The sequence below is a fragment of the Pogona vitticeps genome, chromosome 4 (genome assembly GCF_051106095.1).
Source record: "Pogona vitticeps strain Pit_001003342236 chromosome 4, PviZW2.1, whole genome shotgun sequence".
NCBI lineage: Eukaryota > Metazoa > Chordata > Lepidosauria > Squamata > Agamidae > Pogona > Pogona vitticeps.
The window spans coordinates 171,928,505-171,947,500 of NC_135786.1; the positions used below are offsets into that span (position 1 = coordinate 171,928,505).

The 18,996-nt window shown below is 37.0% G+C and overlaps 1 protein-coding gene across 2 annotated transcripts in view; it reads right to left on the reverse strand.

Moving 5' to 3' along the window:
- Positions 1-18,996, reverse strand: part of TSHZ1 (teashirt zinc finger homeobox 1) — a 99,877-nt gene that overhangs the window by 72,889 nt on the left and 7,992 nt on the right. Inside the window, exon 1 of one of the 2 annotated variants that reach the window (XM_020801819.3) lies at positions 3,210-14,599. The exons of the other annotated variant lie outside the window; for it this stretch is intronic. Coding sequence (XP_020657478.3) covers positions 3,210-3,234 — 25 coding nt within the window. The 5' untranslated portion in view covers positions 3,235-14,599. Of the gene's footprint in view, positions 1-3,209; positions 14,600-18,996 lie in introns of those variants that run through there. 2 annotated transcript variants of the gene reach the window in all.

Genomic DNA, 18,996 nt, shown 5'->3' on the forward strand with positions numbered 1-18,996 from the left:
TTAAAAGGACCAGACAGCCTAAAACAAACAGTTAGTTAAAATACAGTGTTAGGATTTAAATAAATTGATGCTAAACAATGTTTGACTTACTTTCAGGTAAATTCTCCTTACTGTTCCAGAAAACAGACTTTCTTTATTTTTGCAAATGAATTCTAAAACACAGGCTCATAATTTTTGGATTTTTTCTATTTTAAATGCTAGAGTGGCTGCTTTCATAAAATCTTTCATTTATCTTAACCATACACTGGGCTAACAAAGCAGGATAGGTGGGGATATATACGACTGTCCACTACTAGTCTGTGTACAGTACTGGTAAATACTGGAACTTTCTACAGGTTTATTTATTTGTGGATTCATTTACAGTATTTCCCTCAACTCCAACCTTTAAAAGACCGCAAATCGTAATACAAAACAAATCATATTAAAACAGCACGTTTTTTAAAAATGTAGTTCAAGAACAGCATATCATAATAAATTAGGAAAGGCTGGCTAATGGATGTGTTCCTACTATATCAGTAGAAGCGGGTCATCTGAAGAATAAAATCGAGAGTTTCTGTGCCATCAACCACTTATGAAGTTAATCTACGTAGCAGTTACAATGTTGGGCTGGGACTTGGAGATCAAGGTTCTAGTCCTCACTGAGTCATGAAACTCACTGGATGACTTGGGCCAATCATTCTTTCTCAGTTTGACATGATAAACAGGAGGAAAGCCGTGCAGTGCATCTTAAGCTCAACGGAGAAAATGAAAATGTAAATGTAATAAACAAAAAACTTTGATCTCAGTTTTAGAATATTTCTCTGGTGAGGGTCAATTTTGGAAGATCTTGTCCTGAGCCAAATACAGCCTTACTGTACCAAGGATACTTTTGCATTCATTAGGACGCACTTACTTTCAGAAATCTCATTCTGCTTCGTCATCCATGTTTGTGCCACACAGTTTGTAAAACTGCTAAGATCTTACAATTCAGTCAATCCTTTCCAGCAAAGTTAAAAGTACAACAAAAAAAGAAAAATTACCACATGGAAAAGGATAGTGCTGAATCCCTATGATCTCAATGAAGATCACGGTGGGATAGCAACACAATCTACAATAAGTTGGTAAGACTAACTGCAGTCCTTTCACACACATACTGTTCAGTTCCACCTCAAAATGTGAACAAAATATAGATAACATCACATAATGGTATCCAGAAACAGGAAGTATTGCCTGTGGGGTTCTTAAAGTTGTCATTTGAAAAACAAAGAAAAAAGGAAATATTTCACATCTCTGACGCTATCAAATCAAGTACTTAATATAAGTGTCAAATCTGCCCCTTTGTCAGAAAATCTCACAGGCTTCCATTTAGGCAATGTGAATCTGAGCACATTATATTCTATTATATGCTAAAAATAATCTCAATAAAACTGGAACAAAGTTTTAAAAAAACCAGTTTAGACTGCCACGTTATTATGTATCAAAACATGTATCGCACTGCTGAATAACTGTGAGCTATGTCAGTTGTTCATGTTAGTAGGACACTCCAAGCAACGTCCAACGCTATGATTTAAACTCAGTTTGATATAGAAAGCTTTCATAATGTGACATCCTGGTTATCATCTTATATTTAATGCTACCAGAATTTCAGATCGTGATATCTCATACACAATACACTTCAGCTCTTCAGCAGTCACGTGACCAAAGGTCTAAGCAAACAAAAGCCTTGAGTGCAACTCATTTAATGTCTCTTCCGATGATATATTTAAGCAGGATTAATTGAATACATGTAAAATTCATATTCAATCACTCTATTTGTGTCTCAGCTGTAAGCCTTTGATGTTTCTGTGAAGGACCCACAAAAGGAGACAAGAAGGCATGCTGGCCCTTTAAAACTGAAATGCTTGTTTCCTTTCTGTAAGAAAAGTAAATCATGCTATAGTGAGTGGAGCTTTGAAAAAGCATCCATCCATTAAAGTTCATGGATCCTCGTTTCCAGATTGTCCCTCCCCTGGCTGTGTCTCAAGTTACAGCCTTGTACAATCCAAGTCTAAATAATATTCACCATGATAAATGACACCATAACTCCGATATCCACAATCAATCTTTGCTTTAAAGATACATCCATCTTCAATAATGTTGATGGGGATTCTGTAAAATGGGAAACGTGACTGTTTTCCCGACCTCCTAACAGTGGGGGAAGGAAACTCTGAGTGATGGCTGTCAGCTCACATCTGGCTGCAGAAATAAATTAGCCTTATGTAGACAAATGAAAGGACCAGTCCTGACTAGAAAACAGCCACTCCTGAGCAATGGCTAATTTATAGAATTCCTTCCCAAAAAGTTCCTGGCCAAGATAAGAGTCTCCTTAGCTATATCTGTAAATGTTCTCCAATTCTGTAAAGATATTTACCGTGAAAACAACTGTATGTTTTTGAAGTGTGTGTGAGAGGAAGAGAGAGACAGAGAACAATAACTTCCCCTCTTTATTCTACGTAACAAAAATGAGATCAGGAGAAAAACTTTTGTTTTAACAAAAAGTATATTTATGCCTCAATGGCATGCTCCACATTTGAGAATTAAAGCTCACAAGCAAGTTCTTAACCACTGCCGGAACAACACAACTGCAGAAACTAAACATTTCCATGTGACTGATACTGTGGGGTATATTTCTTTCAAACTATTTTATTTCCTTTTGCTTTATTTTGCATTTCTTTCTGAAACCATTTGTATAGGCATTATTGAAAGCTACAAGTGACCTCATTCACACATATGTTAAACAATCTAAGTTCCAAATAAAGGAAATACTGTATGTTGCCTATTCTGGCATCTGTATTTGAAATAACCAAACATATAATGTAGCAGGTAGACTGACTATGCAAGCAAAAATATATTCTAGCCAATTCCACCTATTCTCCACCTACAGAGTGCTAGAGCATTTTACAACAGAATGACAATACAATGCTAAGTATATTTACTCAGAAGTTGCACTATGCAGGTTGGGGCTTACTGTCCTGCATTTACTAGGTCTCAGTTGTTTACTTGTTATTTATATTAGAGAGCTGGGGAAAGTGTGGAAATAAATCAAGAAGCATAACTCTACAGCAATGTATCATTGCTAACTGTATCTCTACCCACCCATGCCAAAAAAGCTACAACTATAAGGAAGATTTTCTGTTAATGTTGATAGCTGAAGTTGCAAGGGTTAAATTTGTGAAGGTTGAAGGACTTACAGTAATGCTGTGAAGACAGAAACATCACAGGCTTTCCTGGCAAGAGGCTCAGAGAGGGTAGGAGGGGACTACGAAATGAACTCTCTCAGGCTTTGTCATGTACGTTTCCCAAGGCCCGGCCTGGCCCCTTTGATAAATGACACATGTCATTCTGTCAGAGGCTGACACTGCAGCTGGGAGGGCTGGTGATATATGACTCCACTGAAAAGGAAATCAACTTTTTGGCACTGACTAAGACTGTGCCCTGTGTAAGGATTTTGTTTCTTAAAAAGTGAAAGATAGACTTAGGATTTGGGAGGGGGGATGGAGTTGAAAAACAGATTGAAAGACAGCTTACACTTAATTTATGTTAACTCGGTAATGGTGAAATGTGCTAGCCTGTGATAAATAAAAGCTACATTAGTCAATTATTAATCACACTCCAACTTGTAGCCAAAACCCATGACTTAAATCTGAGGCCTGAGCTGCCTTACAAACAGATAAGACAGTGTTTGATAGATGTCTTGCATAGTGTAATCAGGAAGGAATCAAAGGCTTAGCGGTTTAACCAATGAGGGTGTGTAGAAGGTTCTGGAATCTGAGACCGGGTAAAGTGGATAACTGGATTGAAAGCACCCTTTCACAGAGGATACAGTATATCTTTTGACTGCTGGGGAGAAATAAGAGTGAGGGGAGAAAGAGAAGCATATCTGACTTTAGTTTTAATCTTTTCTATATAAATATATAGATGTCTTGGAACAGTATTTCCTCCTCTTCCCCTCCCTGCTACTACTGTGTTAAATCATTTAAATTTGATCACTATTATGAGTTCTCACCGAGACATCAAGTGTTTCAAATATGATCATTTTGCACGGATTACAATTTAAGGATTTTATTTAATCGAATGAACTCACATTGAGCTACAACACATTCATGCAGATACAAGCAGTAGAAAAGGAAAAGGCCGCATAAAATAAATTATTCCTTTTTAACCAGCTTCTATAGAAAGGTTTTTGGTGCTCAAATATAACTAAACAAAACACAAAAGAGAGAGAGAAACCTGAAGATCAGTCATGAGGAGGAGGGCAAGGAAACTGAGACAGCATTCCACATCTCCAAAAGACTTACACCCCACACAGCAACAAAATTACTGCTATCTATTGCTTATTTTCATCGGGCAAGTTAATTGTGGTGTTCACAGAACTTCACACTGGTGATTCTAGAATGGAAGGATCATATGATAGCTGCTGTCATTGCTAGTGGGACACCCAAATGTGTTCACATTTTTGAGGGAAGCTCCTTCTGTGTTCCTTTGACAAGTTAATGTAACCAGCTCTCTCAAGTTGCTGAATTTCCTCTCACTGCCCACAGGCACAGAACAAAGTGCTCACTGCGAGAACCTTCTGACCACTTGTGGAATGTGACATAGCTGTCATTCACAGGTCTTGCATTATCTTCTTGCACAGAAGAAAGTTTACCAATGGCACTATGCCCACCCATGTCCTTATACAAATCCACCATGTGAAACTCTGTTTCAGCTGAAGTAAAGCATGTATTACCTCTTGCACAAGGTGAACATTTCCCAATATTGAAGGTTGATGGCAAATCTATGGTCAGAATTCCATTTGGCGTGTTTTAAACTGAACTATTTTTTCTTTTCTGGTGCTGGGAGGAAAAAACTTAACTCTAATAGTGAGCAACTTTTAATTTTCAGTTTTTAAAAATGTATACAAATTCACAAGTTCATACAAATCAACCACATCATTATATTTCTCTTGGAGAGAGATCACAGCCCTATCTATGAATTGTTTGCAGATCACTTGTCCTGGAATACAAAGGCTTCTATAAGCTGAATATAAAGCACTTACAGGAACTTGGTAATTCAGGTGTTAGTAGGACTTGTTACAACACATTCTCTACTATCATGTGGGTCACAACATGAAAATATAACAAAGTCATACAACAAAAGCCAGTTTCCCATTTTTGTCACATTTTAGCCCTGTTCTATGCATGAAACACCCAAGATGCACTGAAATTCCCACCAGTTTTTTGTCCAGCCTCTTCTGGTTGGGTTGCCAACTGGCCAGGAAAAAAATAATAACACGGGCTGCTCTTTAATAGCGAGTTTGAGCAGCCATAATTCACAAGTGAAGCTTTAAGCATCTAAAAGACAGAGATTATTATCACCTGCATTTAAAAAGCTACACAGGTATTCAAGGCATTCCTCTGGGAATGCTCTGAGAAGCACATAGAGCCACTTCACCTTCCCTAGTGATTACCTTGTATGATCTTTGTGACTGCAAATCGCTCCAAATACTGTATAGCAGATGCATGTGCCAAAAGAAACAGAAGGTAGAAGCCATCGTGGTTGGTCACTATGATAATAGAATGTTGAACCAGATGAACTTTTGGTCTGATAGAGCATGGCACTTCTTAGAAGCACAAGAAGATCCAGGTCTATCTAATCCAAACCTCTGTTTGGACAGTGCCCCAACCAGTCACCTACAGTCACCTATAGCATCATATCTAAGCTAATGAGCTGCTATCTAGGGATTAAAAACTGTAAGAGGTGACACAGCTCCCCTTGCGGTCCCATAGACACTTGTGGAACAAGTAGGAGAAAAAATAAAGTACTATATTGATGTCACACTCAGTTACAGAAATGGTTCTCAATCAGTCGTGAACAAGCATGAACCAAATATTGGATTAAAGACTTCAATAAGTAAGGATACAAGGCTTCTGGGACCTTTGGAAGCTTTGCATCAGTACAGCTGCCCCCATCAAATGTCCTCCAGTATTCGACTGCAATTCCATCATGATGGGAATCCCATCATTCCCAGCTAACATGGGCAAGGGATCAAGGGAGTTGAACATCAGGCTGGAGATGACTGTACTATACTGGATATACTTCATAGTAATTTTTTTTCCTAAACTGGCTAGCAGGAAATCAGGCATATACAAAATCACCATTCATAGTGGGAAATTTTAACAGTGGCTAGAAACCTCTAGCAGCCCAGAGTGCTTTTGAAGGTGAGATTCAAGTTCACAAAGCTATTCCAAAGGTCTGAAGCGGCAAAGAAGAATGTCTCACTAGATGCCCTCATTATTTAGTTGGACTTGGATGTCTTGAATAATTGGTATCTGTTTATCCTTTCATCCATATCTCAAGGTTCTAGAAACATGCAGACTTCTCATGTGCAGTCGGGCTTTAGACAAAGGCAGGAAGCCCCACTGAAAAACCTCAGTTTTATCCAGTGATAAAGTGAGTGCAGCCGTTTCCCCAAAATGCAACAAAACAGGGAAATCCCCAGTCACACAGCGTTCCATGTGTGCATCAGTCCCAGTCAAATTCTGGATCATGGCCAGTATATTTTAATCCATGGTTAATCAACCAACAAGCAATTGGTGCTTATCTCTAGGCAGCTGCAAACTCATCTGCAAGCAGCAGCTAAAGCTTTGTAGGATTATACTAGGTAGTAATTGCAACCTATTTCCTTTGCAGTTTGGGAACAGAAGACAGTGCCCTGAGGTGAAACTAATTTACCTGAGCAGAAATGCTACACAACTGTCCAAGCCATTTTTAAGAGAGGTATCTTTTTTTCTTCTTCCATGTCCATCTTCAAAGAGGACACACTTTTGAATTAATCTGTATGTGCAGGACAGAAACACTTAGCAATGCAAGGACCACATGTAATAAGCAAAAGAATCAGGGCAATGGGGCCTGATTTGTTTCTTATGACATCTGGTCTCAACAGGAGGAACCATCAGACACATTGGCCCAAATTCAGGAAAGCACTTAAAGCATATTCTTAAATTTAAATACATAAACACTCCCATCTTTAAGTGCTTTCTTGAATAAGGCTTCAGCTAGGACCACTTCTTATCAGAGGTGCAGAGCTATTTGATTGTATTTTCAATTGTTAATGAAAGCTGCACATATTTTCCAATCAACATCAGAAATCTGTTTACTTATAGAATTACAAAAAAAACAGAAAAATTCTCAAATACAGCACTAAGACTACCAAAGGAAAATACTTCCACATGTTCATTTTTATTTGGTTGGGTGTACTTGTTCACATGAGAATTCAATTTTTTCATTCAATTTCCTATGATGGTTGCACTTTATGTATAATAGACTCTACCCATCTGTTTGTTGAGATTTTGATATGAAAATGTATTAAATATTAATGTTGTATAGTTAAATGTAAAATGGCTGATTTTACCTGAGTCATGTATAGATTGTATTCAGTTGTGGTATCAAGGATTAAGACTAAATGTTGTACAGCTGTGGTACATGATGAAACTTTGTGTAACAGAAAATGAAGTAATGTATTTTCTGATTGGTCACAGAATATATACTGAGAGAGTAAAACCAACAACTTAGTCTATTTACATATATATATATGTAAATAGACTAAGTTGTTGGTTTTACTCTCTCAGTGTCATAGTGTCATAAGTATCTCTGCTTATGTGCCCAGAGGAGATGGTTTTTCAAGCAGATAAATGCTGAATGTCTGGGAAGAAGAAACACATAAAAGCCAAGGCTGAAGTTGGAATGGAGCTGAGGTCTGATGGTGCTCAAGTAACTGAGTGGAAGTACTTCAGAGGACGAGGAGCAGACTGTAACAGCAAGTTCCATGATGCAGCAGGCAAGTGGAATAATGTGTACAAAACTAAATGACACCAATTACTTGTCCTGATCTTTTAAGATGGACATGCACTTGAGGAGAGAGTCACTGTGGCAATATGTTGAAGATCCTTCTCCTGATGATGATGATGAGGGATGTGCAAACAATGATAAAGCAAGAGCCATGATAATATTGTGCTTGGAAGATTTGCAACGGACTTATGTTAGGAATCTGAAAACAAGCCAGGAGTGTTGGCAGGCACTTAGAAATGTCTATGCACGAGATACAGCTGGGTCCAAAATGGCTGTAGCATGTAAGCTATATCGCAAGTGTTTAATGCCTGGAGAATATGTGTCTAGCCATATTAAAGTGATGTTAGATTTATTTCTCCAGCTGCAGGAGCGAGGGATGAAGTTTGACCAGTCGCACCAGCATTTCGTGATCCTGAGCAGCCTAGATGATAGCTGGGATAATCTGGTGATAAGCTTGGAGAACATGCCAGAGAAAGACCTGACAGTACAATATTTGTCTGGGAGACTTGTGGAGGAGGACTATCGGCGACGTGATAAGGTGGCAGAGAAGGTTGTTTATCAGCATAAACCAAGAGGGTCCGTGGATGAAGACTTCACAGCCAGCCAAGAAAAAGTTTTAGCTGTTAAATGTTATAATTGCGGACATACTGGACATATTTCTAAGAACTGCCCCAGATGTTACGGAGTGGAGAAAAGAGCAAACAGGGAAGCCTGAAGGTCATTTGGCTATTGTTAAAGCTTGTGAAAACAAGAAAAGTAATTTATGGCTTTTAGATAGCGGAGCTTCTCATCATGTGTGCCAGAGAAAAGAACTGTTCACAAACTTAACCCCTTCAGCTCAAAAGATAGTAAAGATGGAAGGTCAGCATCTGTAATTAGAACAGGTTCTGTGTACGTAAACTGTTTAAAGCAAACTCTAAAAAATGTCTTGTGTGTGCCAAGCTTAGAGAATAATTTATTAAGTGTATAAAGTCTAGATAAAGATGGCTACACTATAATTTCTGAGAAAGGCAAATGCAAAGTAACGAAAAATGGTGCACAGGGCAAATGGTTATCTAAAGGATCATCTATATGTGATGACTCAGAGCTAAATGAATGAAGCCATAAATGTGGTTAACAACTCAGAACCACATGAAAAGTGTATACATACCCTACATAGAAAGTTAGGTCATGTAAGCTTTGGAGTTTTAATCAAAACTAAAGACGTTGTGTCTGATATAAATATTAAAAACTAAGAAATATTTAGATTGTAACATATGTAAATTAAACAAATCAAAGGCTTTTCCTGTGATCAAGAAAAGCAAGAGTCAGTGACAAGATTTTTCAGATGGTTCATCTTGGTTGTGGGACCACTGCAGCCCACAAAAGGTGGCAGTATGTTCTGTTTAACTATAACAGGCAGCTGTTCACGTTATAGCTATGTCTTTGTAATGTAACATAAGAGTGAAACTTTCCAAAGATTTAAAGATTTTATTGCCATGGTAGAATGAAGATTTACTACTCCTGTAGTGTCTGTTCAGACAGAGCAAGGGAGGGAGTGTTTTTAGCACATTATTTTGTAGATTGGCTGAAGAAAAAAGGCATTCATCACAGGTGTACATATGTAGCCATACCTGCTGAGAATGGAGTTGCAGAAAGAAGAAATGGGGTTTGGAAACAGTATTAAACTCATTATTTGCTGATGCCAAGTTACCCAGAGGTTTTTGGGACAAAGCCATAAAATGTGCTAATTATATTATGAACAGAGTGTGGAACTCTGCAGTAGAAAATACACCCTATATTCTATTACATGGGAGTCAACCTTGTTTGAAACACATGAAAATTTTAGTTGTCATGCTTGAGTTCATATACCCAAAACATGCAGGGAAAAAGGTAGCGCTAAGGCAAGGAAGTTGATTTTCTTAGGCTATCAAACAGGAAGCAAAAGTTATAGATTTTGTGATCAGTATGGAAATGTGATAATTAGCAGGTCAGTGAAAATGTGAAAATGAGAATTGGTCACAAATTCATGAAAACAGTGAAATACTTTTGCCATTGTCTAAAGATAGACAAGAGAGGTTTGAAAATGAGGCAGAACAAAGTGAGGCATATGAAGAAGGAAATGAAGCTATAGGAGGGGAACATGAAACATTTAGTGATACTGAGGAAATTGTCCCACGATTCTGACAGAAGTCTAATTTTGGTGTTCCACCTGAGAGGTTTACAGCATCATATGTAAATATGGTAATGTCTGAACCTAAAAACAATGAGCAGATGTTAAAATTGCTTCATGCCCAACAAGAAAAAAATGGTTGATGGCAGATGAGTTCACAAGTTGAAGACATTACTAGATAGTACCCAGCAACATAAGGCACATTTCGTGAATAAAACTTTTATACTGCAGCAAAAGTAAAACATTTTAAGTCAGAGTGGTACAAAACCCTTGCAAAAGCACTGGAATGGTGTTAAGAGAGTGCTAAGATATTTAAGTGGAACCATAGATTGCACGTTGAAGTTAAATGCACCTAATAATCTAAAATCAGAGTGCTATGCAGATTCAGATTGCGGTTCATGTGAAACTGATAGAACGTCAATTTCTGGAATGGCTATTAGTCTAGGTGAAGCTTTAATAGGCTGGAAATCTAGAAGCAAGGTTTAGTTGCCACAAGCACAGTGGAAGCAGAGTATGCTTCATTAAGTGATTTATGTGGAGAAATCACATGGTTTGTGCAGTTACTGAAAGATGTAAACATGCAAATTGATTTACCTGTCACAGTACATAGTGACAGCACCACTTGCATTCAGTTGGCAACTGAGAGTCAAATGAAGAGTAGAAGCAAGCACATTTGCATAAGATACAGTATTGCAATGTAAAGAGTGCTGTGGATCAGAAGCTGATAGATTTACAATACTGTCCAAGTGAAAATAATACTATAGACATTTTCACGAAGCCATTGCCAATGCAGAAGCATGTTTATCTATGCAATAAGCTTGGTCTATACAACAATTAAATTTAAGGAGGAATGTTGAGATTTTGATATGAAAATGTATTAAATATTAATGTTGTATAGTTAAATGTAAAATGGCTGATTTTAACCTGAGTCATGTATAGATTGTATTCAGTTGTGGTATCAAGGATTAAGACTAAATGTTGTACAGCTGTGGTACATGACGGAACTTTGTGTAACAGAAAACGAAGTAATGTATTTTCTGATTGGTCACAGAATATATATACATAAGTCATGTGTAAAATGACAGTCTTTATCTGCTGTAAGTCATATCAGTATTTCCTAAGCTGTGTGTTGCTTCATGTCATGCTGCCAGAGGAATGTCTATTCTCTCTCTCTCTCTCTCTCTCTGTCTCCACGCACGCACGCGCGCGCGCGCGCGCACACACACACACACACACACACACACACACACACACACACACACACACACACACACACACACACACACACACACACACACACACACACACACACACAGTGGTGGCTTGCAATACGATTGCCTCATGGGACGATTAATCCACAAAATTATGGGTTTTTGCGATCACTGTTGCACTTCGCAAAACGGTTTTTCCTATGGGCGATGCTTCGTAAGACAGTTTTTTCTCCCATTGGAAAGCATTAAATAGATTTCAATGCATTCCAATGGGGAATCGATGCTTTGCAAGACAATGTTTTCTATGGACGATTTTCGCAAGACGACGATTTTTCCCCCATTGGAACACATTAAATAGATTTCAGTGCATTCCAATGGGGAACCGCGTTTTGCAAGACAATGTTTTCGCAAGACAGAAATTTTCGCGGAATGAATTAACATCGTCTTGCGAGGCACCACTGTATGTAAATTGACTAAGTTGTTGGTTTTACTCTCTCAGTGTCATAGTGTCATAAGTATCTCTGCTAACCAATATCTCCTTACTCTGCTGATGTTATGAACACTGTTTCAAGGCACAAGATGCAGTTCATACATGTTAATAATGTATACGTATATGGGTTTGGTTTACAAATCTAAATGCTGGAAAGAAGTGTTCCAAACCTCCTTCAGCATTGAAACAATGATTATTTCACCTCAAAGTTTGAAGAATCATGCATGTACGACAAACATTATTCCAACTTTTGGATGTCATGCACAGCAGAACATGTTCCTTCCATGTGTGGTGATGCTAAACTGACAGAAGAGACCTGGAGGTGTTGACTTCTGTTTACCATTGCTTTTATAAGCTGAAAATGAACTCTTTCCAAGAAGAAGATAAAACCGGAAGAGATTCTGTTGGAGGAAGGAAGGAAGGGCTAGCATTATATGATTTAAACTGCTTTCACTGCCTTCACAAACAGAGTTACTATGAGTGATAAGGTGCAAATAATTTAAATAATCCCAAAAAAGACACAGTAAAAAAAATTTACATTACAATTGTCAAAATTTTCAATCAGTTGGTCAGGTATCAAACATAGTGAAACTCCCTATCTGTACCATACCTGATTTCTCAATATGCTTGAAATCCAGCTGGGAAGGAAAGTGAGATGTAAAAAAGAATGGTGGATTTTTTTTAAAAAAAAAAGAAATACATAAGCTGGTGTTTGAAACTTCTTACCAAAATATATTTTTCAGACCATAAAAAATTCAGACAGAGTGCAGAATGTTTATATATTATCAGGGTCTCTCTTTAAAAGGTTTATACTTTTACTTTATGACCTGTCCTTGATTTGACACTTCCGCTCATCAGAAAGGGATTTATAAAATAATCCTGAAGGTGAGGAACAGACATCTGTCAGAGACTGGCTGGGTTTCACTTTGCGAAATTTAAGAAGGGAGAGAAATCCTGTTAAGCTCTCTTTAGTCACCAATAGACATCAAAGGTAATAATTAAAGAAGACAGACGTCATAAAAAATAAATTTATGTAGTTCTTTATAATGCACAAAGCACTCCAGTGTGTAAAACATTTTTAACATTGAAAGTAAATACAATAATCTACACAAGGAGGATCTATTGCAGAATATTTGTTTGTTACCTACTTGAAAATAATTTTATTTTCTTTTTCTTTAAGTACAAGTTTAAACAAGTCTTTCAAACCCTTTACCATCTGTGGGCACATGAACTATGGATGACCCCACATGATTTGCACTCTGTTCAGAATCCCTTAGAAAGCAGGGGAAAAAGTATCATTAAGAATGACTGATGACTGCCAGTCATGGTTGACCTCACCCAAGCTTTGGTCTCTGCCTCAGTAATAAGCTGTCCTTTATTAGCACCAACACTCCATAAAAGGGGTGTGTTTAGTCACAGGATAGTGGCCTCCTAATGCTCATTGCTTGGCTCTGAAAGATTGATTAGTGCTCATTTTTACTGCCTCCACAGCATATACAGTGTCAGTAACACAGAGAGAGCATCAGGGCCTGCAGCACGTGGATAGCTCCAGTTACAGAACTAAAGATTTGGGGAGAAACAGTGAATGCAGCACAAATGTTTTAAGAAACAAAAATAAAACCAAAACTAAAACAGGATGTATGTGACCTGTCTGTCATGCAGCAAGATTAATTTTAGTCCTGGAAAATAATGGTATTTTTGAGACTTCCCTTTGACAACCATATTGTATTATTTTAGTTGCGAAGTACACATCTAAAATTTCTCCTCAATATTCATTCCACGTTTCTATATGCCAAACAAATGATATTAGGTGCACACTCAGACACATACACGCCCTGTTAGTTTATTAAGAAAGAAAGAAAGAAAGAAAGAAAGAAAGAAAGAAAGAAAGAAAGAAAGAAAGAAAGAAAGAGACTCTAAACCTATACAATTTTAAAGGGTTAAATAACATGGAATTTATTTCTGCTACCTTAACGATAAATCATTTTGTGGTAGAAAATGATAACGTATGTGTAAAATAAAAATAATGAAGTGAGTATCTGCTACCATGAATATATCTGTCCAGCTGCCTCAAGGATAGTTTTAAAAGAAGAAAAGATGATGCAGCACGAGTGTTGACATCATGTTTGCTGCTGTCCCTATTACATGGTTCTCCCTGTCATGCCCCCTAAAGCAGGGCCTTGGACTTTGGCCTGGAAGTCCAACCCCAGCTGCATTTCTGCATATGAGGTTAGCAGCCTTATTTAAACACTAATAATATATGGGTGTGATGTTACACACAATTAAATAATTGATTTTGTTCATACTTGTTTTTATATTTTCACCTCATCCCTCACAAAAATTAAGGGAAAGTACAAACCATGAACTATAAATAGATGTTTGATATGAAAAGCACACTTGAAACACAGTTACACATCTTGATTGTTGATTGGTTTGCATTTTTCCTGGTTTCTGACTTAATAATACATAAGCTTTCAGCTGCGTTTACTTCAAGTCTTTTACAGCTCCCCAAAATAATGAATGTCTGTTTTTATTTTTCAAAGACTTTTCTGTACATTCTGAAGGCCAATGTTCTTGGTTCAGATCATCTTGCACTATAATTTTCACCAGGTGCAAGCTTTCAAGTAAAAAGAGGAGGAGTGACCGAAAACGTCTAAAATGTTTAGCTTGAGAAACTTCTCCTGTCCAATCTGAAGCACTTCCCCTCCTTTCCTATGCTAATGTCTCACAACCAAAGTAGATTTCCAGGGTGTAGCCATGTTAGTCTGTTTTAGTAAAAACAATGAAAAGCCTCAGGGCATAAGCATTTGTGAGCTGTAATCCACTCTTCATCAGAGGTAATCAAAGTCACTGTCTTCATACCGGCCTTATATCGTCTGCTAGTAATAGTTGAAACAAACTGATGTTCTAGACCAGTGGTGTCGAACTGTGGCCCTCCAGATGTTCTTGGCCTTCAACTCCCAGAAATCCTGGCCAGCAGAGGTGGTAGTGAAGGCTTCTGGGAGTTGAAGTCCAAGAACATCTGGAGGGCCACAGTTCGACACCACTGTTCTAGACAGTCATAGAAATGATAAAGCTGCTTGTCTACTTTCTTTTTCCAACCACTCAGCATTCTAATCCCTAGTGCCTTACTAAAGGAGGAAAAACCTATTCCTGTAATTGTGGTTAGTCAATTCAGCCATTATGCCAAGCCATGGTCAGCACAAACTACAGGTTGCACACCTAGCTGAAACTTTGATTTTGTCTTCTGTTTTGTCACCACTCACAAGTGATCATTTGTCAGTTCAGACATCATTCACATGTAACCCTTATTAACCATGACTTGATGTGATGTCTGAAATAAGCCTGCGACACTATTCTGGCTGAACCCAATATAAACAATAACCAAAAAAAATGATTTATAATGATACAGCAATGCCAGGAATTACCAGCCACAGATACTTAACCTTGCATCTTAATATACTATATATATTACAAGGTAAATATTAAACAAGCATTGAATTGAAGAAAGGAGTGGATTTTCATGCACCTTCCTTCTAAGAGAACTACACAGAGAATCTGGAAAGCTTCCTGACTGAGCTGTGGCACCAAGCAGTAAGGGGGAGGGATGGAGAGGGTCCCTGAATATTGACAGCGGTGATTTCCAGAAACAGGAAGTTAATCACCAACACAATCAGCTACAACTCATAAATACAGTTATGAGAACCAGTCATATCATTGAGTGACATCATTAATACTAAGAAAAGGAATGATGCATCTTTTTCCACAAAAAGACAGAAAAACATCAGCCAATCAATGTTTTCCCATTTCTGCATTGATCCCTGCATCCACCAATGCACACTTGTTCTTGGGGGAGATGTAAACTAGCAAATCAAGCTAGTTTGTAATTTAATTAACACATATTCCAAATGGAAAGTACTCAATTTTCCAAGCCTAGGACAGCCTGCCATATATCATAATCACTCATGTTTTTATTAATTTGGGCTTGACCACCTGTGTAAGATTGCGTATGTGCAAGATATATGTGTGTCTATATACAAATACAGAGGGAAAGAGAGGGAAGGGAGGGGGGAGAGAGAGATCCAGCACTTTTAGCATTCATAGTTGTTCTGTATTAGTAAAAATCACACTTAGTATTCTGTATAAACATATCTAGTGTGTTTTCCCCCCGTAGCTTACAAATGCCCTATGTTTCACTGAAGACTAATTTAAAATTATAGATGGTTACTATATATTTTCCCCATATGGTTATTTGCTAGAACAATTTTTATCACCTACTGTATTAGAGGAAAGGCACAGCTGAGAAAAGTTGTTTTTTGTATTTCGTACTGTATACATGGGATCTAAAGCACAGTGAAGTCATGCCAAAAGTTATCACATTTGCACTTCTGAAGCACATTTTTCTACTCCAAAATAAAGTTTAATTTTCAAATACCTGTACTGAAGAGCTGACACACAACAATAATATCAACTGAGCATGGTGATAATTTGCCAACAAGACACATTAACATGTTGCAGAAAAAAAAAACTCCTTGTATGTAGCTCATTGCATAGTTGTTTATTCTGATTCTTACAAAATTATATATAGTAGTAAATGAAGTGCTTCAAAATCAAGTTGATTCTGTCATTATTCATCTGGCTCTAGTACGTCATGCTTATATTTGGTGAATGCAGTATCACCTTCTATCTTCAGGTTCCTATTTTATTTTTACTGCATATCTTTCATTGAAAATATATATTTCTAAGGTAATAAGGCGAGATGGTAAATAAATAGTACGCATTATTGTTATCTTGGTGTTTTGACTCCAAGCCCCAATGAAACCAACACAGCTGTCTGGTGCTATTCCTAGTACACATCACATCCTATTACTATGTCTCCTCTCACACAACCTGCTTCCACTGTGTCATCAAACACGACGTATAACATTCAGGTATAACCTGTGTTTGGAGATAATTGTTGCTGTTGCTATCTACCATTAAGTTGCTTCTAACTTATGACCTTATGGTGTTTTTGAGGGACCTGAGATGCTCAAAGAGTTGTTTAATATCGCTACCCCTCAGTGAGTTCCATGGCTGAATTGGGATTTGAACTTAAGTCTCCTGAGCTCCAGACTAATACTCTGTCTACTTTTACTATACTATTGCAACATCATACTTAAAACACAAATGAACACAGTAGTGCTGCTTCAGTCTTAAGAATTCCATAGAACTCCAAAATGAAGAAGTTCTTCTACAAATAGCATTAAGATGATAGTACAATAAATGTAGGTTTACAGAAATTCTATTTGGCTATTTTTCTTCAATTGGAACAGCAATCTCAGTAATCAGTAGATTTTATTCTGCCCTGATATCAATAACTTAGGAATCCATAGTTCACAGAGAAACAGAAATACTGAGATTCTAATGCTGCAACCCTACACTAACCAATCAAGGAGTTACACCCATCAGCATAGAGGACTTACTTCTGAGTTAGCAAGTGATGGGATTCTATGGCAAATAGCTCACATCCTAATCTACTTATTCCTGATAGCAGTGAAAGTGAAGCCCCTTTCAATATATGCTTCAAGTCTTAATTTATCACACATACAAAGCTACGTAATAGGGCAAAATGCTTCCAAAAAATAATTGCTCAGTATTGCAACAGTGTAACTAAATAATAACAGAATGACTCAGGAAAGATTGCTATTAAAGGTCTTAAAACAAAGTGACCAGTCCAGATAATGAAGAAAGTAATACAGACTTTGTTCCTAATTTTGTCATTGTTCTGATTAAAAATATTAAATCAGTGGTATGGAATACAGATAAGAGCTCTGCCATTTGCTTCAATGGCAGATATTCTATTTATGTTAATAATTCTGCATTAAATTCTATATTATTTATATTTAATTTAGTGGAAACTATGCGCTAACTACTTTGAGATGCTGACCAGATAGTAGATACAGTAATGGCAAAAGTGACTTAGATATTAGGCTAGAGATCGGAGAAGATGTGAGGCAATATTCCTTATACAGAACTGTCCCATAGGGTTTTAAAAGGCCTGGCTTCGGTTTATCCTTGCAAAAAGATTTGGATTTTTAAACCAGAATGATCAACTTATATTTAATGTACAAAGCAAATACACTGCAAATATGATTGCTTTAGTATACATCGTTTCTTGTACTATAACTTTATGCTGAGAGGCTGGCACAAGAAATTATTAATATCTGTATTTTTCTTTTTGTACAAAACTGAGAAACACAAATTTAAATGTTTGCAGTCTTTCTGCTGTCAAAGTGCAACAAACTGATTTCAGAACGCTGCCAAAAAATTGTGATATTGAAACAGTAGTATATTTTAGAAACAGTGATTTTTATGAGCATTCAGATTCGATAACTTTAATTGACAAAGCAGAAAAATAACCAGAAATACTTTCAAGTACAGTTCTGTATCTTAAATTTTGCATAGCAGCAACAGTATACACAACAGAATAAAATTTTCTGTGCATGAATATTTGACAATGCTCTCCTATTTCTGATCCTATTGCACAACATAGAGGAAACTGACTTTCAAATAGGGGGGTATTAAGGGCAATAATTCTTTGTGAAAATTTAGTCAATATGAATTCCTGAATGAATTCATATGGTTCCTTAATACAATTTTAAAATCAAATACATATGAAAAAGTACGGTTAGTATTTAGAAAGGAGAAAGCCCTGAACAATTTAAAAATTTAACATTTATTTCCCCCTAACTGATGCCATAACAACAATGCTTAGAGTGTCTCAAAAACAAATGATCTTTCAAAGCTGTATACAACCCAGGATGTCTTATCGCCCCAGCAAACTGTTGTCCTAAAAATTATATTCATTGCTTTTCAAAATGTTATCAGCTTAATAAATAAATACCTTTCAGAATGAAAAATATGGTGGTGTGCTTTTGGGGGTTTTTTTTGTTTTGTTTTGCGGTAAGGTCATCCTTTATCAACACTATTGATAAAAATAAACAAAAACATTTACCTGTTTCTCAATTTATCCAGCTAGTTCTTTTAATTCTGCATATTCCATAATCTGGATAATATGAGTATTGTAAGCATCTGTGTTCTTAATTCTACCTACACAATAATTTGCATACATTATTAACGTATTGTACAATTCAATAAAACTGGATAAATGTGTATCATGCTACAACCACCAGAGAACCTACTCAACATGTGGATATATTATATTTCCACCTTCAAAATACATATGGACCTAAAGCCTGTAGCATGGAGGATCAGCTAACAATAAAATTATTGTTAATTTGTATATGTATATATAT